The sequence below is a fragment of the Phyllostomus hastatus genome, unplaced genomic scaffold (assembly GCF_019186645.2).
Source record: "Phyllostomus hastatus isolate PE091 unplaced genomic scaffold, TTU_PhHast_1.1 phas_contig_1, whole genome shotgun sequence".
In the NCBI taxonomy this organism is placed as follows: domain Eukaryota; kingdom Metazoa; phylum Chordata; class Mammalia; order Chiroptera; family Phyllostomidae; genus Phyllostomus; species Phyllostomus hastatus.
In genome coordinates this window covers 295111-312579 of record NW_025333498.1, presented here as the reverse complement: position 1 = coordinate 312579, position 17469 = coordinate 295111, and the positions used below count along the sequence as shown (strand labels likewise).

The following is a 17469-nucleotide window of genomic DNA, read 5'->3' as shown; positions in this document are numbered from 1 at the left end:
GCACTCTCGACCTCAGCCGCCACCTGGTCCTGTATTCCCTGCCAGCAACTTCTCCCGTGCCCCCTGTCTTTTCCAGTTGTTTGGATATCTCCAAAGATTCCTCAACAAAACAGGTCCCAGCCCAGACTCGTTTCCCTCTCCCCTCCCGCCGAACCTTCCTTTCTTGGTAAGTGGTGTTACCACCTGCCTAGTGATCCAGGTGGGAGGACCTCAGGATCTTCCTGCTTGGACTTGGAGCCCTGGTATCTCTACAACCTACATATCGTTTGAATTACTTCCCTTTTCTCTGTCACCACTAGTGCAGCACTTCAGCATGTCACCTGGCTTCATATAATAGAGTCTAGTCTCCCATATTCTAATCCATCCTCTGTACTGCCACCAGACTGATCTTTGTAAAACAGGATTTCCTCCGTTTGTAAATTCTTAGTGGCTCCCCGTAGACTACAAATAAGGCACTGATGACCAACTGGCCCTAGTCTATCTTTCCAACCTGAGCTTTGAGAACTTGCTTTCACTGGTATCTATCCATTTGCCCTAGACTACCTTCATGGTTTTGGGGCTTATCTTCTGCTCCTCATTTACCTCAAATCACCTTCTTCCTTTGGTCCACCTGGTGAACTCCTAGTCCTTGCTCTTCAAGGCCTCCCTGCATACCTGTTATCTTCACCTTTCCCTACACATCCCAACCCCAGTCGTAAAGGAAGAACTGTCCCCACAGCGGTGTTCCCACGCATCGCTTCAACACAGGACTGACCACCGAGCTTTGCAGAGTCACTTACTGACGCCCTGGCCCACTATGAATCCTTCAAAGGCAGAGAGTGCATTATGCATCTTTATAGCACCAGCACTTAGTTCAGTGCTTGGATCATACATGGATACTCAATAAAATTGTGTTAAATCAGCAAATTAATAGACCTTTTCCTGTTTGTAGTATTCAATTAGGCTGTGGCTTCATTATCATAACAATATGTGAAAACACATGTCAAGTTTCAAAGAACATAGAGCAGCTTCTAGTGACACATATAGAGTTTGGCTTTCATTAAAATAGTTTTGAATTCTGATAGCTGTTAAACTGTGAACAATACATTGCCTTTAACGAGGGCGAACACAGCTGATGTTCTGTCAACATCATGCCCACCTTCCTCCAAGAAACCTCATTGGCTAAGCTACATTTTCTATCATCCATCCATCTACCCATCCCTTCATCCACCCACTCACTCCTTCCTCCACAACATAACCTCTTTCAACAAGAATTTGGACCTAAAAGGTTTTGTTGGTTTCATTTATCACACGTTGCATCTGCCCATGCGTCTTCAGCCTTCCTGTCCAGGGCAGGGGGTGGCTACTGCAGGGAAACACTATCCAAGTCCTTTAAACTGACCAGTTTCAATTCTGTATCATTTCTTGAAAGTAGAGATTTCTTTTTATTATTGATTGACTCAGTCTCCTAACTGGAACTTTTTTAATCCAAAAAGTTAACATAGTTATTTTGTGCCCTAATCTTTTCCAAGGTATATTAGGCACTACATAATGAAAAGTAAATTCTGTATCTGAGTATATAATACTATGAACTTTTATCTTCCTATTCTGGAATTTCATTATCTTCCTGTCCAAGTGAATCCCCATGGAAACGAGCCAGTTTTAAAAGAAAGTGCTGCACAGTGTGTACCTGTGCTGACGCTACAGATGTACCCAAAGAGTTCCTTTACGATCCTTTATGAAGAACAGAACATCTGACTTTGAGGCTCACTTCTCAAAGAATTCACTGTGAGCTGCAGGTGGACTCACCTGGCGAGTTCTGGGGAGAGGACACAGGGGAGCCACGTGGGGACTGACAGTAGCTGGGGTGGAGTAAGGCATGTGGAGGCACATAAGACATTATCTCTTCTTCAAATAAACTGGGGAGAAACAAGAAACAAAATGCATACTTTAGCTGAGGAGGTAAGGAAAAGCCTCATTTCCACAAGTAAGACAGTCAGTCAAGTTCTCACCCTGACCCACTCCATCCGAGGTCGGGTCCACACCCCAGAGGGGGCACCCCATTGGGGGTGTTCCTCCCCCCACCCCTCCCTCCAGTAATTCTTGGGACAGACCAGCTGGCTGTCACAGCTTTTGTGAAACCTATGGTTATGTGTCTGTTTTCCTACCAACTCTGGACAACGTAATTTCTGATTTGCCACTTTAATACATGAGTTTGCATTTACAGGTTTATTTGAAATAGTACCTGGGTTTTAAAATTTGGGAATAAGACGCAACACACCAGACATTTATTGAGAACCCATAACAGATACACAAAGTATGTTCCACATCTTCATTCCAAGAAATAGACAGCAGAATTTCAGTCTTGAAAGCTTAGAATTCAAATGGAGAGCTAAAAGTAAGATAAAACAAAATATCTCCAAATAATCAGCTCCCTTGTTTACTCTGGCTTTAGAAAGTTTTTCACTTTCTAAAGGGTTTGATGTTAGATTATTCAATCCAGTATCTGTCGTTTCTAATAGTCTTCTCAAAGACAGCAAGCGGATACCTGATATCTGGAAGTCCCAGAGCATCACAAGTATGATGATAATGAAAAGTAGTATTCATTGCACTAAGCTCAAATAAACAAATGCTTCAAATAGAATTAAAACAACAGTAAAAGTTTTTTAATTAAGCAGTGGAAGTAGGTTTTCTTCAAACTTGGCCAACTCTAGAAACCTGTTACTTGTTTTCAGAAGACATTCAGAAAATGTGGCAACACTTTAATCTTGTAGTGATTTAATGAAAGGGCTCCTAAGGACTACGGCACTGGTTCTCACCGAGGCAACTGTGCCCTCCCCCCACACTGCCCAAGTACGTTTGGTGATGTCTGAGGGCATTTTCGGTTGTCATGACTGGAGGAAGTGGTGCTTTTGGTATCTGGTGGGGAGAAGGCCAAGATGCTAATAAACATCTTCCAGTGCACAGAACAGCTCCCTGCAACAAAGACACATCCGGCCCACAGCGCCAACACTTCTGAGGCCACCAAAGCCTGGGGGATAGCCACACAGTAACGACTTGATAAACTTTTCTCTTGTTCTCCATTCACATGCACACGTCTGCTGGGCTGACCATCACAGCAAAAACATTTCTAGACGTGGTATTTTTTAAAGCCATCTTTCTACTTTTAAACTATAGAAGTCAGAAGATTAGGAAACAGAAGCAGTAAGGAATCATATTTTTATACCAAATTAGGCCCCCAAACAGTCACTTCTCTTTTTTCAATAAATCAATAGCCATTTGGAATCATGTGAACTTAAAATTAACTGCTAAGATAAATTCCCATGTAACAGTTGCTACCACAAAGATCTGGAAACCTATCGCTAAACTAACTGCAGAGTAGGAATTAGCATCCTCTCCTCAGACATCCACAGCTGAGTCCCAGTAGCAATAAGTGTTAATGTTACTGTTTTTACTTTAGACAAGCCACACGCAAACTTATAGATCTGTGTGTGTGTATACAAACACATATAAATGTATATATATCTTCATGTGTGCAAGTGTGACCACGAAGTGCTTTTTGTTTTCCTCTATGACTTTAATAGGTATCCTTCCTTTCATAGTTTTATATTTTGCAACATATTTTATATTTTAAACAATTATGTAGTTTTGCCTAAATAACTGCTAAAAATTACAACAGCTGTATGTACACAGCACTCTAGAGCATTTTTTGCTCCCCAGTCAACATATTCCCGATATCTGTCTATGTTGATATATGAGGGTATAATTTATTATTTTTACCTGCTATGCAGTAGGTCATTCTAAGAACAAGTCTGTTTATTTATTCCTATCTCCTCTGACAAATATTTACTTTTCCCCCAGCTTTGTGCTTTTATCAGTAATGGAACAATGAACAGCCTGCATATAATCACCTTGTGTATACGTAAAACAGTTTCTTGGTGTAAACATGGTGCACATCTAAAATTAGAATTGCTCAGTTATAATGCAGAGGTCTTTTCAACTCTACAGACTATTTTCAAGTTGTATCCCGAAGAGGCCCTAGAAATAGCAATCCCTCCAACTCCAGGCAACATGAGGGTTCTTATTTCTCATTTGGTATTATCAGGCTTTTTGACTTCTTCAAATCTAATAGTGTGAAATGGTATCTCATTATTTGAAATTGCATTTTATGACTGCTAGCATCATTCCATAAGTTTATTGGCTATTCTTGCTTCAGTTTCTATGAAATGCCTTTTTATATCTTTTACCCATTTTTCTTTTGGGTTTTCTTCTTTTAAATTGATTTAAAGGCATTCTTTATTCACGATATCCTTTTTATGTGTTGTGAATATATTCTTCTGGTTTGTTACCTTTCTTTATGTCTTGGTATGTGGTGTCTTTCATTATGCCAATTTTAAAAGATGAATATAATGAAATGTATCAATCATTTCCTATCTGAACTCCAACAGAGGTACATTTTTTACATGAGCCGAGTTTGTGAAAGAATATATGAAACAGAATAGTCTGTGGCAAATGCAACAAGGCCATTTAAAAGTTCTTAGGTTTTATAACATCTACATTGGACAATGTCCTTACATAGGAGTGTTTGGAACTGAATCATCTCTGCATTGCAGCTTGCTGATGATCAAGCCCATCTGCACCAGGAGTGACTTTCCTTGTTAAGAAATAGACGACATGTAAAAACAGGCACAAAGTCTCCCTCCACGTTTGCAACAAAGTCATTGCTTGACTTTATAGTCACTGATTCAAATGACTCAAACTCCAAAGTAAAATAAAAAGTAAAGAACAGAGGATAGCCCTAAAAATTCCATTAATTATTAAATATTATTTATTAAGCATGCACATGTAATACATTGTGTCACTGTGTATAATTATTAAAATAATAAATACATTTGATCATCCAAATGAAGTTGAGAACTGAATAACATCATTTCTATCATAATAATTAGAGAACTACTATACGTAAGTGAATTTCTCACACTTTTTCAAAGGCCTATTAACTTTGCAGAACATGCTTAATTCTCCAAATGGGAGAAAAGGTAGTCTTGCTCTTTGTATTTGTATATATACATATATCAATTTTCAAATATTTAAAAAATTCCACCACATAGAAAGTCATGCAAACTGTGGTGCTTACCAAAGTACAAATATTCTAAGCTGTATTGTAACTTAAAATATTTAGGACTATAACATCTGAAGATTATTCACTAAGTATATGCGAATGATAAACATGATTTCTGTTTTTACTGATACCAAAAACAGAATTCTTTAGTTGAAGTCAAAAACCTTAGATTTCGAGAATGAAGAGAAAGAGTCATATCTTAGAGTTCTGGAACAAAACTTACTATTTTGTTACCAAACTATGGCAGAAATATCATGTTCCATGTTCACTGACTGACAGCCTTCCTGACCACCTAGTATACTACATCCTGTTTTCAGAACTAGCTCTGGATACTGTAGTCAAGGGTCTCCTCCTAGACTGAAAAGTAATCCCCTGTCCCATAGGACTTACTCAGAATCAAGTGAAATAAAGTCTTTATGGAAAGTGAATATAGCCCTTTGAATTGTGCTCCAAATATCCAGTAAAGGAAAATAACTTGCTGGCTTTAGCTTTTAAAAGATGGCAACTACCAAGCAGGCAGTTGCAAATGGTTAGGGTGAAGACCATTATGAACAACATGAATGAGGAAGCCAGCACTCGGGGGAAAAGTAAAACAGTGCCTGACATGCTCAGCAGGACTTGCCCTTTAATTCTATGGAGGTCACAGCGGTGGGGGCATCCCAACCACTGGGTAGAGCAAAGCATTATTTTACTCTGGTCTCCTACATTTGAAGGATAATATCAAAAATAAAAAAGGGCTTTTGAAAACTTGCTATTTTCCCCTTCTAAACTACTCTAAATTTTTTTCCCCTTCTAAACTACTCTAAAATTTAAAACCAAAGCTGATCTAACCGGCAGCAAAGAAAATACAATCGGTCAGTTTTATGAAGGGCTATCAAGTTGGCAGTCAGCACCAGTGACCAGATTTCAACTTGATCTGATTTCCCAAACGTAAACTCTGAAAACCATAAAGTAAACAAATGGTATTGAATCAACAAAAGGGGACAAAGCACATCTTGAGCAAAAAATTTGAAAGAAAATACAAACATGACCTCTTATGCTCCGAAGGGGTAAGCTGGGTACCTTCTGTCCCATTCCATTCATTGGCCTCTACGAACCCTTCCCTTCTCTAACAACACCTCCTTTACAAGCAGGATAAAAACAAAAACAACCATCTCAGTGATAAGAAATGCAATCTGAAATGAATGATCACTAAACCAGCACCCCTTCTTCACCATGAGTATCCCACAAGCCTTTGAGAATAAAGGAGACCTTTTCAGGCTACCACTACTGTCACATCACTTTCTCAAATGCTCCATCATATCTGATAGCAGGAGACCGGCTAGTTGACCAATCAGCATTACATACCTTAGCAACATCACGAGGTCTGCATCACTTGAAAGACGCACCAATCCTGGGGTCCCTTCAGTTCGGATAAATTGGATCTTCTCCCTGTTCAAGCAAAGAAACAGCTCACAATATCTGTAGTAGATTTTTAGGACATAACTCAGTGCTTTAGGAATTAATTTCAAAGATAATGATCACAGCATTGGGGGGGGTACTCTTTATGTGGCATAACACTGTGTGATACCCTAGGGATACACATCCAAGACGAACATGGTCCTTGCCTTCAAGGACAACGGCACAAGCATCAACATGACCCAGGCTTAATGTGGGGGAAAGATTATTTTATTGTCTCTATTTTGCTGCTCAAGTCCTGCTACAGGTAGTAGTACAACCCAACCAATAAAACTCAGTCTCTGCTTTGAGCTAAAGCCTGTTGTGGGCTTGAATCTAAGCAACAGTCTAGAATCATTCGGGCTGATTCTCTGTTATTCTAAAAAGTGAGTGTGCAGGGATATGTCATTTACTTTCCTGAGGCAATCTCTTTAAATTATGTATGATGAATACATTCTGACTTGGAAGCAGATAGCATCTATGCCTTATATACTCGATATAAAAGCATACAGCTCTTCAAATAACTGATGGTTTGAAACATTTTCAGTTACTACAGCTGGTGAAACAGATTGTGTGTCCACCAGTGTAAATGTAGATACACTTACACAAACACATATCACATACAACAATGTGTGCTATTTCCACCATTATTTTATTATGGATAATGTAATAACACCAGTTTTTTGTGTGATGAGTCATGTTACTATTTTCAATTCTTTATATGAATATAATTTTAATAAAAGTTTTCCTAATTGCTTCCTCTGATTTGAACTGTGCTATTTCAAAGCACACTCTATTATTTTTTATGAGATGAGGAAAAAATAAGAACATAAACTATGATACTGAAAGCATTACATTCCATAGGAACATAGGGCTGACACAGTATGCAATTTTACTTTAAGTGCTAATGACAATGTATTTGGATCCCTGTATACTGTAAAATAGCAAATATTTATTTAGATTTAGTTCTTATCTATACAGCATTTTGTTTTCTTGTTTACTATTTTCATAAAGTTCCACTGCATTTTATATTTTCAAATTCCAAATTCTCTTCTGAACTGCTTAGAGGTTTAAAGACAATGAGGTGGAAAGTCAGGTTTAACTGTTGAGATGAGAAATTCCCTAAAGCACAGAAAAGTCACCTGATTTTTTTCTCAACCGCACAGCTTGCTAGAAGAGATTAAACAGAGCTCAGCTCTTGGCTTCTTCTGGCTAGATCCATTTTACATAATATGTCAGCATGTGAAGCAACTAATCTTGGTACTGCCAGTTATTTTTTCTGTCCTTCATTGCCAGTAGCTATATACATATAGTATGTGAAGAAAGGCCAGCCTCTCTGCTTAAAGCTATTTCAGTTCCAATGCACCAACCAATCAGAATATTTCCCCTCAAGTGTTAAAATCACATGCCTGAAGTACATGATGAAAACCAAGGCTCACTATCTGGTGAAAGATTTTTTGATAAGAAATATAAAAGTTGGTTTAAAAGAGCTAACTTAAGGAAGAGTTGTCTTGGAGAAAAAATAAACAATAACTTTTAAAAAGAAGTACTCTTCTAAGGGTCAGTAACAATATACTTTGATCTTGAAGAATCAAAATCTGTCTTCAGCAAATACACAGTTTATCTCTGTAGTCTATCATCACAAGGAGTCGGGCGAAGAGATCAAAACCAGAAAGCAAATGGGCCGAGCCCTGGGCCGTGCTGCCTCCACTGGAGTTACATGGAGCGGGCGGAGTAGTGAATGACACAGGCCTCATGCCCTGGGCTGTGGCTGCATGTTTCCTGTGAATAAGGAAAAGATCACAGCTTCCTGAATCACAAGGAGGACAGGGTGAGGAAAGGAAAAGAAAAGACACCAAAGGAAATATGCCAACTGAAAAATTTTTCATCACTTTCCAGATATTAACCCTTAAGCAGAGAAGGTTACTGATCTGATTCATAAGGAAAATCATAGCAGAGGCAGGCTGAAACTAGTTTTCTATCAGGCCAGCCAATTTATCACAATGAAGAGCTATGTATGGGTCATAGGCTTCCAGGAACAAGACCCTGGCACAGATCATCTGATATACATCATACCACCAAGTCCTTCCTCACACTGATATCCATTCAGCAAGCATTTTCTGAGTGCCTACTACGTGTTAGGCATGGTATCGCATAGTAGGGATCCAGCAGATGGTAAGACACAGTTCCTTTCTCAAAGAATTCATGGCACAGTGGCAGAGGGAAAGGCAATGGCAAATCTAGTATTCCATGAAAATATTTAAATCATTACTTTATCTTACCTGAACCCTGTTTAGGCCTAATACCCACTCCAATTCTATTAACTCCATCCTAAAGTCTTTTAATGTAGAAACAAAGAAGGCCTTGGCCAAGAGAACAGCTCAAGGCTGAGGACGAGACAGAAGTTAGCAGATATACTCAGAAATGTCACCAATCTTTTCTGAGAAATGAAAGAAAAAGGGGAACTACTTCATTATTATCAGGGTATTTGCCCAATATTCTACAGACTAGTATTTCTCAAACTGTTGTCCTTGTCTATAGACAAAATCTTGAGTTCTGTGAGAATTAAAAACTTTTGTTTTCACTTAGATGATCAAAATGGCTAACACCAAGATAAGCACATTTCAGATAATCTGGTAGACATTTGTGACTGAACACTGTCATGTGACTCGGGCTCCCACGTTTGCATTTACAAGACAGTTGGTGCCAAGTGATCAGAGATAAACTTCAAAGCATCGGTGCCAGGCCCTCCGTCTTTGGCAGGGCCTTCACGTTCAATGGGATGGCAACAGTCCTGTCTGCACTCTCGCACAATTCTTTGGCCAGCTAAAAACACAAAACTTTTCTTTTGTTGTATTAATTTGCATAATGACAGTGATGAAGCAAGGCTAAGTAATGTGTATGTAAGTTGCCATAGGGTAAAGAGAAAACAAAATAAATGGACTTGAAAAGTAAAATAGGCATTTATACTAAATAAAGCATAAAAGATGATTCATTCTAAGAACAAAAGTTTTACAATAGTTTACAAGTAGAGAAGTGGCGGTAGAATAATCACAGGGTACATTTCATGACGTATTGTCTCTGCAGTATTGTATTTAGGGGTGCACTACGGAATGAATCGGCTTCTCAAAACAACAAAGCAGTAGACAAAAATAAGCTATTGGTTAAGAAGGCAAAATAATGACTATGGTGATGCCATAGATGCATGTGATGGACCATTAGATGCAAAATCAAAACAGTTAAGTCAAAAGGCACAAGTGTGTCTTTCCACCGACAAAGGTCTCAGCATTGGTGATTTGGCCTCTGGGGGAAAAATCTTCTCACATTAATACCATTAATTTAAATGTTACTGATTTTTTAAGTTTTTGCTTAATTTATGTCTTTTGGTCTTACAGTTTACAAAAACTGCAAGGACAATAAGTTTATGCCTATTTTACATTCACACATATTTATGTTTCATTAAAATAAAAGTGGTTAAAGTCAACATTGTGGATCTGCAACATTTCTTTTCCTTTTAAAATGGAAAATAACAGATTTGGCTTCTAACACATTTCCATGAGCTCACTCAGTGTCTGAAATAAGCTTGAGAAATATTGTTAAAGATACATATGACTCTTATTAGGGAAACATTTGAAAGTTACAGAAATGTTTTTATCCAATTTTATTTTATAAATTTATAGAGTTAGAAGGAATCCGTAGCAGTCCTTTAATCTCTTTCTTTACTGCCTTCACCTTAATGAAGAAATTTTATTCAATTTTAGTGGCTTATAATAAGGATTAAGGTTATATTCAAATGACATTTTGTCATTTGAACCTCTCTGCATGGATAAGCTTCTCTCTCAGTGCCCTTTGGAGAACATTCCAGCACTTCCTCCATCGGACTTTCTCACGGGGCCACTCAGTTACAACTTAAGTTCCTATTGATACATGAGTTCCTGGAGGGCAAAGCCCTTCCTTCCTCATTTACTGTTGTGTTCCCCAAGTGCCTGCCACAGGGCTGTGCACACAGGAGTGCTCAGTCAAGTACAAACCAGGCACAGGATCGGTTACCACCAAAATAACAGATTTGGCTCCTGACAAGCTTCTGAGTCCACTCAGTGTTTGGGAGAAACTATTTTGCCATCATTTTTGTTTTTGCGGCTGAGGAAAACAGAATTAGAAAGCTGATACCAGATTATTAACTAAAACAGAATCCACTGAGGGGAGTGCAAAAACAGGTGAAGAAGCAATCTCTTAAAAAGAAAACACAACAGTTAAATGAGGCTGAACTGTATAGTAACAATCTCAGGAAGAAGTTGCTGGCTATTGCTGTCTCTCAGATGCCCAGAATATTTCAACTTTTGTAACCACTTCCTCCAGCACACAGAATCACCCCAGAAGATAAGCCCTAGCAGAAGATCATTTGAGGACAACAAACACAGTCTCAAGACCGGAATTCCCACGGAAAATTCTCTCATCGAAACCAACCAACATTTTGTTGAAGTTAAAGAAGGGCACGTGACCAAAAGCAATCAGAAGCAGCAATGTGTCTAAAACCACAGAACTCTGAACTGCAGACTCTGCACACACATGGTTCCTGCAGACACAGTTCAGTAACACCTCCAAAAACACATCTATTTTTAAAAGCTCACTGAGGGCCATGTTAGAGAAATCCCCATGACTTCTCCAATGGTGCGGTGTCAGGAAAGGAGGAGTACTGATCATTTGTCCACACTCTTTATTGCAGCCACAGGGTACAATCAGACTTGAAGCATAGAGCAGGAAAAACATCTACTTTTTTTTCTACTTGTCATGATACAGGTTAGAGTTGGACATACTGGTCCATTATGGTGACAGGGTAGTTATGGACACATAGAAGTGACATTAACTAGCTACCAGTTTGGGGACAAGAATTTGTAAATGGATATAAATCAGTTCCTTGATAAGAACTGAAAGAGTTACTCAGGACAATCAGGTAGGGAAGCTGAGAAAACAATCCCATTTACAGTTGTATCAAAACACACCTATAAATAAACTTAACCAAGGAGAAAAAGACCTATATTTGAAAAATTATCAGACACTGAAGAAAGAAATTGAAGCTACAAATAAATGGAAGCAAATATTTTGCTCATGGATAGGAAGAATTAACATAGTTAAAATGTCCATACTCAAAGCAATCTATAAGATTCAACACAATCCTTATCAAAATACCAATGGAATTTTTCATAGAACTAGAACAAATAATCTAAAATTTATATGGAACCACAGAAGACCCCTAACAATCTTGAGAAAGAAGAACAAATTGGAGGTATTGCATTACCTGATATCCAACTATATTACAGTGCCATAGTAATCAAAACAGCATAGTGCTAGCATAAAAACAGACATATACACCAAAGGAATAGAATAAAAAACCCAGAAATAAACCCACACTTATATGGTCAATTAATACATGACTAAGGAGGCAAGAATATACAATGGGTTAATGACAATCTATTCAAAAAACAATGTTGGAAAAATTGGACAGATACATGCAAAAAAATGAAACTAGATTACCTTCTTACACCATATAGCAGAATAAACTCAAATGTATTAAAGACTTAAATTAAGACTCAAAACCATAAAACTCCTAGAAAAATACATAGGTAGTAACATCTGGGACATTTATCTTAATATTTTTCTCTGATATATCTCCTTGGGCAAGGGAAACAAAAGAAAAAATAAACAAATGGGACTCCAATAAACTAAAAAGTTTTTGCATAGCAAAGGAAACTGTCAATAAAACAAAAAGACAATCTACTGAAAGGGAGAACATATTTGCTAACAATATATCGAATAAGGGGCTAATATCCAAAATTTATATAGAACTCATACAATTCAACACCAAAAAGTCCAAACAACCTAATTTAAAAATGGCCAAAGGACCTGAATAGACACTTCTCCAAAGAGGACATACACATGGCCAACAGACATATGAAAAGATCCTCAATGTCACAAATCATCAGAGAAATAACATCTGATATTTCATTGTGGTACATTAAAACCACAATGAAATATCAGATGTACAACAAACTTAAAAGTTTTATATAGCAAAGGAAAACATCAACAACATAAAAAGACAACATACAGAATGGGAGAGAATATTTGCCAATACATCTGAGAAGGGTTTAACATCCAAAATTTATAAAGAACTTACAAAACTCGACACCAAAAAAAAAACAAACAACCCAATTAAAAAATGGGCAAAGGGCCTGAATAGACACTTCTCCAAAGAGGACATACAGATGGCTAATAGACATATGAAAACATGTTCAGCGTCACTAATCATCAGAGAAATGCAAATTAAAACCACAATGAGAAACCACTTCATACCTGTCAGAATGTCTATCATCAATAAATCAACAAACAACAAGTCCTAGCAAGGATGTGGAGAGAAGGGAACACTTTTGTACTATTGGTAGGAATACAGATTTTTACAGCCACTATGGCCAGTGATCCCACTTGTGCAAATACAGCTGAAGAAACCCAAAATACTAGTTCAAAAGAACATAAACACCCTTATGTTCATTGCAGCATTATTTACAATGGAAGCAGCCCAAGTATCATCAGTACATGAGAGGATAAAACAGCTATGGAATATTTACACATTGGAATACTACTCAGCTGTAAAAAAAAGAAGAAAATTTTACCCTTTGTCACAGCATGGATGGATCTGGAGAGCATTATGAAATAAGCCAGTCAGAGAAAAGCAAGTACCATATGATTTCACTCATATGTGTAATCTAATGAATGAACTGAACTAACAAGCAAAATAGAGACAGACTCATAGATGGAGACCAGGCTGACAATTACTGGTAGGGGTGGTTAGGGGGTTGGGATTGGGTAAAAAGGAAAAAGGGCTCATGGACAATAGTGTGGTGATTGCAGGGGGGAGGGAGGTGTATAAGGGGACTAAATGGTAAAGGATAATACAATAAAAATTAAAAAAAAATTAACAAAATCATTTTCTAATTTTACAAAGCAAAAAAAAATTTTAATCATGAGATATCACCTCACACCTATCAGAATGGCTGTCATAATAAATCAACAAACAGCAACTGTTGGTGAGGATGTGGAAAAAGGGAACTCTCGTGCACTATTGGTGGGAATGCAGATTCATGCACCCACTGAGGAAAGCCTCATAACCTAGCAATTCTACTTTTGGGTATACATCTGGAGAAACCCAAAACATTAATTTGAAAGAATATATGCACCCCTGTGTTTGTTGCAGCATTATTTACAATAGCCAAGCTGTGAAAGCAACCTTAGTGCCCATTAATAGATGAGTGGATAAAGAAGAGGTGGTACATATATACAACAGAATATTACTTGGTCATAAAAAAGAATGAAATCTTATCATTTGTAACAGCATGGATGGGCCTAGGGGGTATTATGCTAAGTGAAGTAAGTTGGTCAGAAAAAGACAAATACTCTATAATTTCACTTATATGTGGAATCTAAAGAAGAAAATAATGAACAAACAAGATAGAAACAGACTCATAGATACAGAGAACAGACTGATAGTTGCTGGAGAGAAGGCAGGTTGGGGGAACAGGTGAAAAAGGTGAAGGGATTAAGAAATACAGGTTGGTAGTTGCAAAACAGTCACCAGGATGTAAAGTACAGCATGGGGAATACAGTCAATAATTTTGTAGTAACTACGCACTATGCCACGTGGGTACTGGAAATATTGGGGGGAATACTTTGTATATGACTGTCTAATCAGTGAGCTGTACACCTGAGACTAATACAAAATAATATTGAATGTAAACTATAATTAAAAATAAAACTAAATAAATAAATAGTTACTTAACTCTCTTTGCTGGTTTCCTCATTTTGAAATAAGCATAGTTATTGTACTGCTTCAAGGAGTTGTGGGAAGATTTAAATTAATGAATGCAAATAAAATACTTAGCATGGAACCTATTTCACAGTAGCACTAAATAATTTTAGCTATTGTGTATATTATTAGATATGCCTCATAATTATTTATTCATTTTTCAAAAGACAGTGTAATTTATTGAAAACAGAACCAAATTAGATGCCTTGTAATCAATTCCTTTTACTGTTTCTGCTATTGGCAAGACATTTAAATCATGTTGTCTGTCTTGGTTAATTCCAGAAATATTGAGTTTTTATGATATGCAGTAGAGATGATACTGGCCTCTCTATAAAACTGAAATAATGCTGTGTCTATCAAAGACATAACACATGTGACAGCTTTACATTTCCCATAATTCAGTGGATAATGGTAAACATTATTCTCAATAAACAAAGCCATTTGAACTCCAAAAGAGGAGTTCAGTTATTACACAAAATAATCTGGTGATAAGACACCTTACTTAGGTGTCTTAAGCAGACTAAGAGCTTGGATCCTAAACCCAACATTATTCTCAGGAACCAATATCTAAGATATACTAGAATGTATAACTAGATAATTTTATTTTCTTATGAACTTATAGTACTTTTATACATTTGATAATAGGTGTTTTTTACTGAAAATATATTCAAGACTGAAAACTGCTACATCTCTAGTTTTATTTTAAAATAACCACATGTATTAAAAAACAAACAAACAAATTGGTTATTGTGAAGCAATTAGAATGGACAAGCCAGTAAGATGCATGTGAAGGGACAGGTAAGAAAATGGCAGTATTTTCTAAACAATGGTATAACATATCAATGAAAAATGAACCCTTGATGTACAAATTTCCAGAAAATAGTACTATAATAACAAATGGTTTCCCATATTTTGCTAATCATTTTTTAGAAGACTTAAAAAAAAAAAGTCCACCAGAACACAAACAAAAACATAACATAGTTTGAAAAACCTAGACAAGAAACATTGAGTTCTGACATAAAGAAAAAATTTTTACTGTAAGAAATGAAAGGGTTTAATATGTAAAAAAAAGTTAGTTACAGAAGAAAAAATAGAAAACTATACATATTTTAATCGTATCCAAAGTAAAACTAAAAAACAATCCTAATGAAAATCCCAATGTACTTTAAAAGTTGAGGACATTATTCAAAAGTTCGTCTCAATACTCAAAATAATGCTGTGTGTTCGGGATGGCATGTAGGAAGGTGCAGTGCTGGTGCCCTTCCACAGCCACATGAAAGGCACACATAGACTACAGAACAACTGTCACTCAGAACCCCCTGAAGTCTAGCTGAGCAGAAGTCCAACAGCTGAAGATGTGGAGAGGCAGTCACATAGAGGCTGACAAGGCTGGTGTGGAGCAGGCTGGTCCCATACCCACATGAGACAGATAAAACTCAGGAGACATCCCTTGGCTGCAGAGATCACCCTAGGGAGCAAGGGGGCCCAGCCCCACACCAGGCCCCCACCCCAGGGTTCCAGTGCCAGGGAGAGAAGTCATAACTTCTGGCTGTAGAAACCAGAGAGGACTGTGGCTGAATGAGATGGAGGCACTTCTGGAGTCCCAGGCAGCTCCTCTTGGAGGGTCCAAGCAGAGACTTGCATGGACTTGGTTCCTCTGAGCTCCAGAGCTAGAACAACAGCTTGAAAGGCCTCAGGGACAAAGGGAGAACTGAATTGTCTGGCATCAGGGTGAGAGCTAGAGAGACAGCTTTCTTCCAGACAGAAGCGCTAGCAGAGGCCATTGTTCCTTTTCTGAGCCCTTCACCACAGGGCTGGCAGGTACAGGTCATGCTTGAGTCTCCATTATCTTGTTCACAGTTTGCCTCACCCTGTGATTGCCTGAGATCCCACTCCAACTTGAGGGCCCACCTGAGCTGTTTCCAGTGGCTTTTCCTTATGAATGGTCTGTCAAGGCTCATGCTTCAGACTTGGCTAAAACCTCTCAAACGAGCAGCATCGGGCCTCAACATGCTCCATACCTCTCACAAGTGGTCCCAGGCTCAGTACTAGCAGCAGCCAGCCTTGGTTCACAGCTTAGCCTTTCCTTGGCACCTCCAAGCACAGCACAAGTAGCAGCCATCTGCAGATAGCTTTGTAGCTCATGTTGGGTGGCCACAGGCAGAACACAGGCAGAGGCTACCTTGGCCTACACCTCCTAGAAGGCCCCAGAGCCAGCACACCTGCTGGACAGCTTCAGATCACATTGAAGCACCATACAACCACCTCCACAAGCAACACACTCAAGAGGTAAACTCAGCAGGTACCAGAGATCTGATGAGTAAATCCTGCTCTATGGGGTAGGCCCTGCACAGCTGATTCTCCATGGTAGTCCACCAGTTCTTGCAGCCAATCAGCCTGTAGGTAAATCCCTCCCATTGACGTGCTAACAGCAATCAAGGCTCAGCTACAACAGGACAGTGCACACAGCCTATGGTGGAGCAGGGAAGATGGCATGGGGTGGGGGGAATAGCAGCATACTTGAAGTGCCTAGCATGGATCAAAGGGGAGGGAGGCTGTGTCACGAAACCCTACAAGCATCTACTTCATTAGGCCACTCTACCATACCCAGGAGACATAGCACCTCTAACAAATACCTAGAAACAAACACAGAGAGGCATCCAAAATGAGGAGGCAGAGAAACAAGTCCCAATTGAAAAAACAGAAAAAAAAAAACCCCTCCAGAAAATAAATAATCAAAATGGAGACAAGCAATGTACTAAATGCAGCATTTGAAACACTGGTTATAAGAATGCTCGTTGAATTTAGGGGAAGAGTAGATGAACTTAGAGAGAGAATGTCAACAGTATAGAAAAGGATGTGGAAACTGTGAAAAAGAACCACTAACTGAAATGAAGAATAATTTACAGGGAATCAACAGTAAATGGAGTCGAGAATCAAAACAGTGATTTGAAAATAAGGAAGCAAAAAACACCCAACTTGAACAGCAAAAAAAAAAAAAAGAGTCCAAAAAAAATGAGGATAGTGTAAGGAGCTTCTGGGACAACTTTAAGCTCACCAATATCCACATCAT

General features: G+C 38.3%; 1 protein-coding gene across 5 annotated transcripts in view; it reads right to left on the bottom strand.

Moving 5' to 3' along the window:
• Positions 1-17469, bottom strand: part of HECW2 (HECT, C2 and WW domain containing E3 ubiquitin protein ligase 2) — a 348558-nt gene that overhangs the window by 48158 nt on the left and 282931 nt on the right. For all 5 annotated transcript variants that reach the window (XM_045844433.1, XM_045844343.1, XM_045844520.1 and 2 more), the window contains 2 exons: positions 6449-6532; positions 1789-1898 (listed from right to left, as the gene is read on the bottom strand). In XM_045844433.1, the coding sequence (XP_045700389.1) occupies positions 1789-1898; positions 6449-6532 (194 nt within the window). The remainder of the gene's footprint in view (positions 1-1788; positions 1899-6448; positions 6533-17469) is intronic.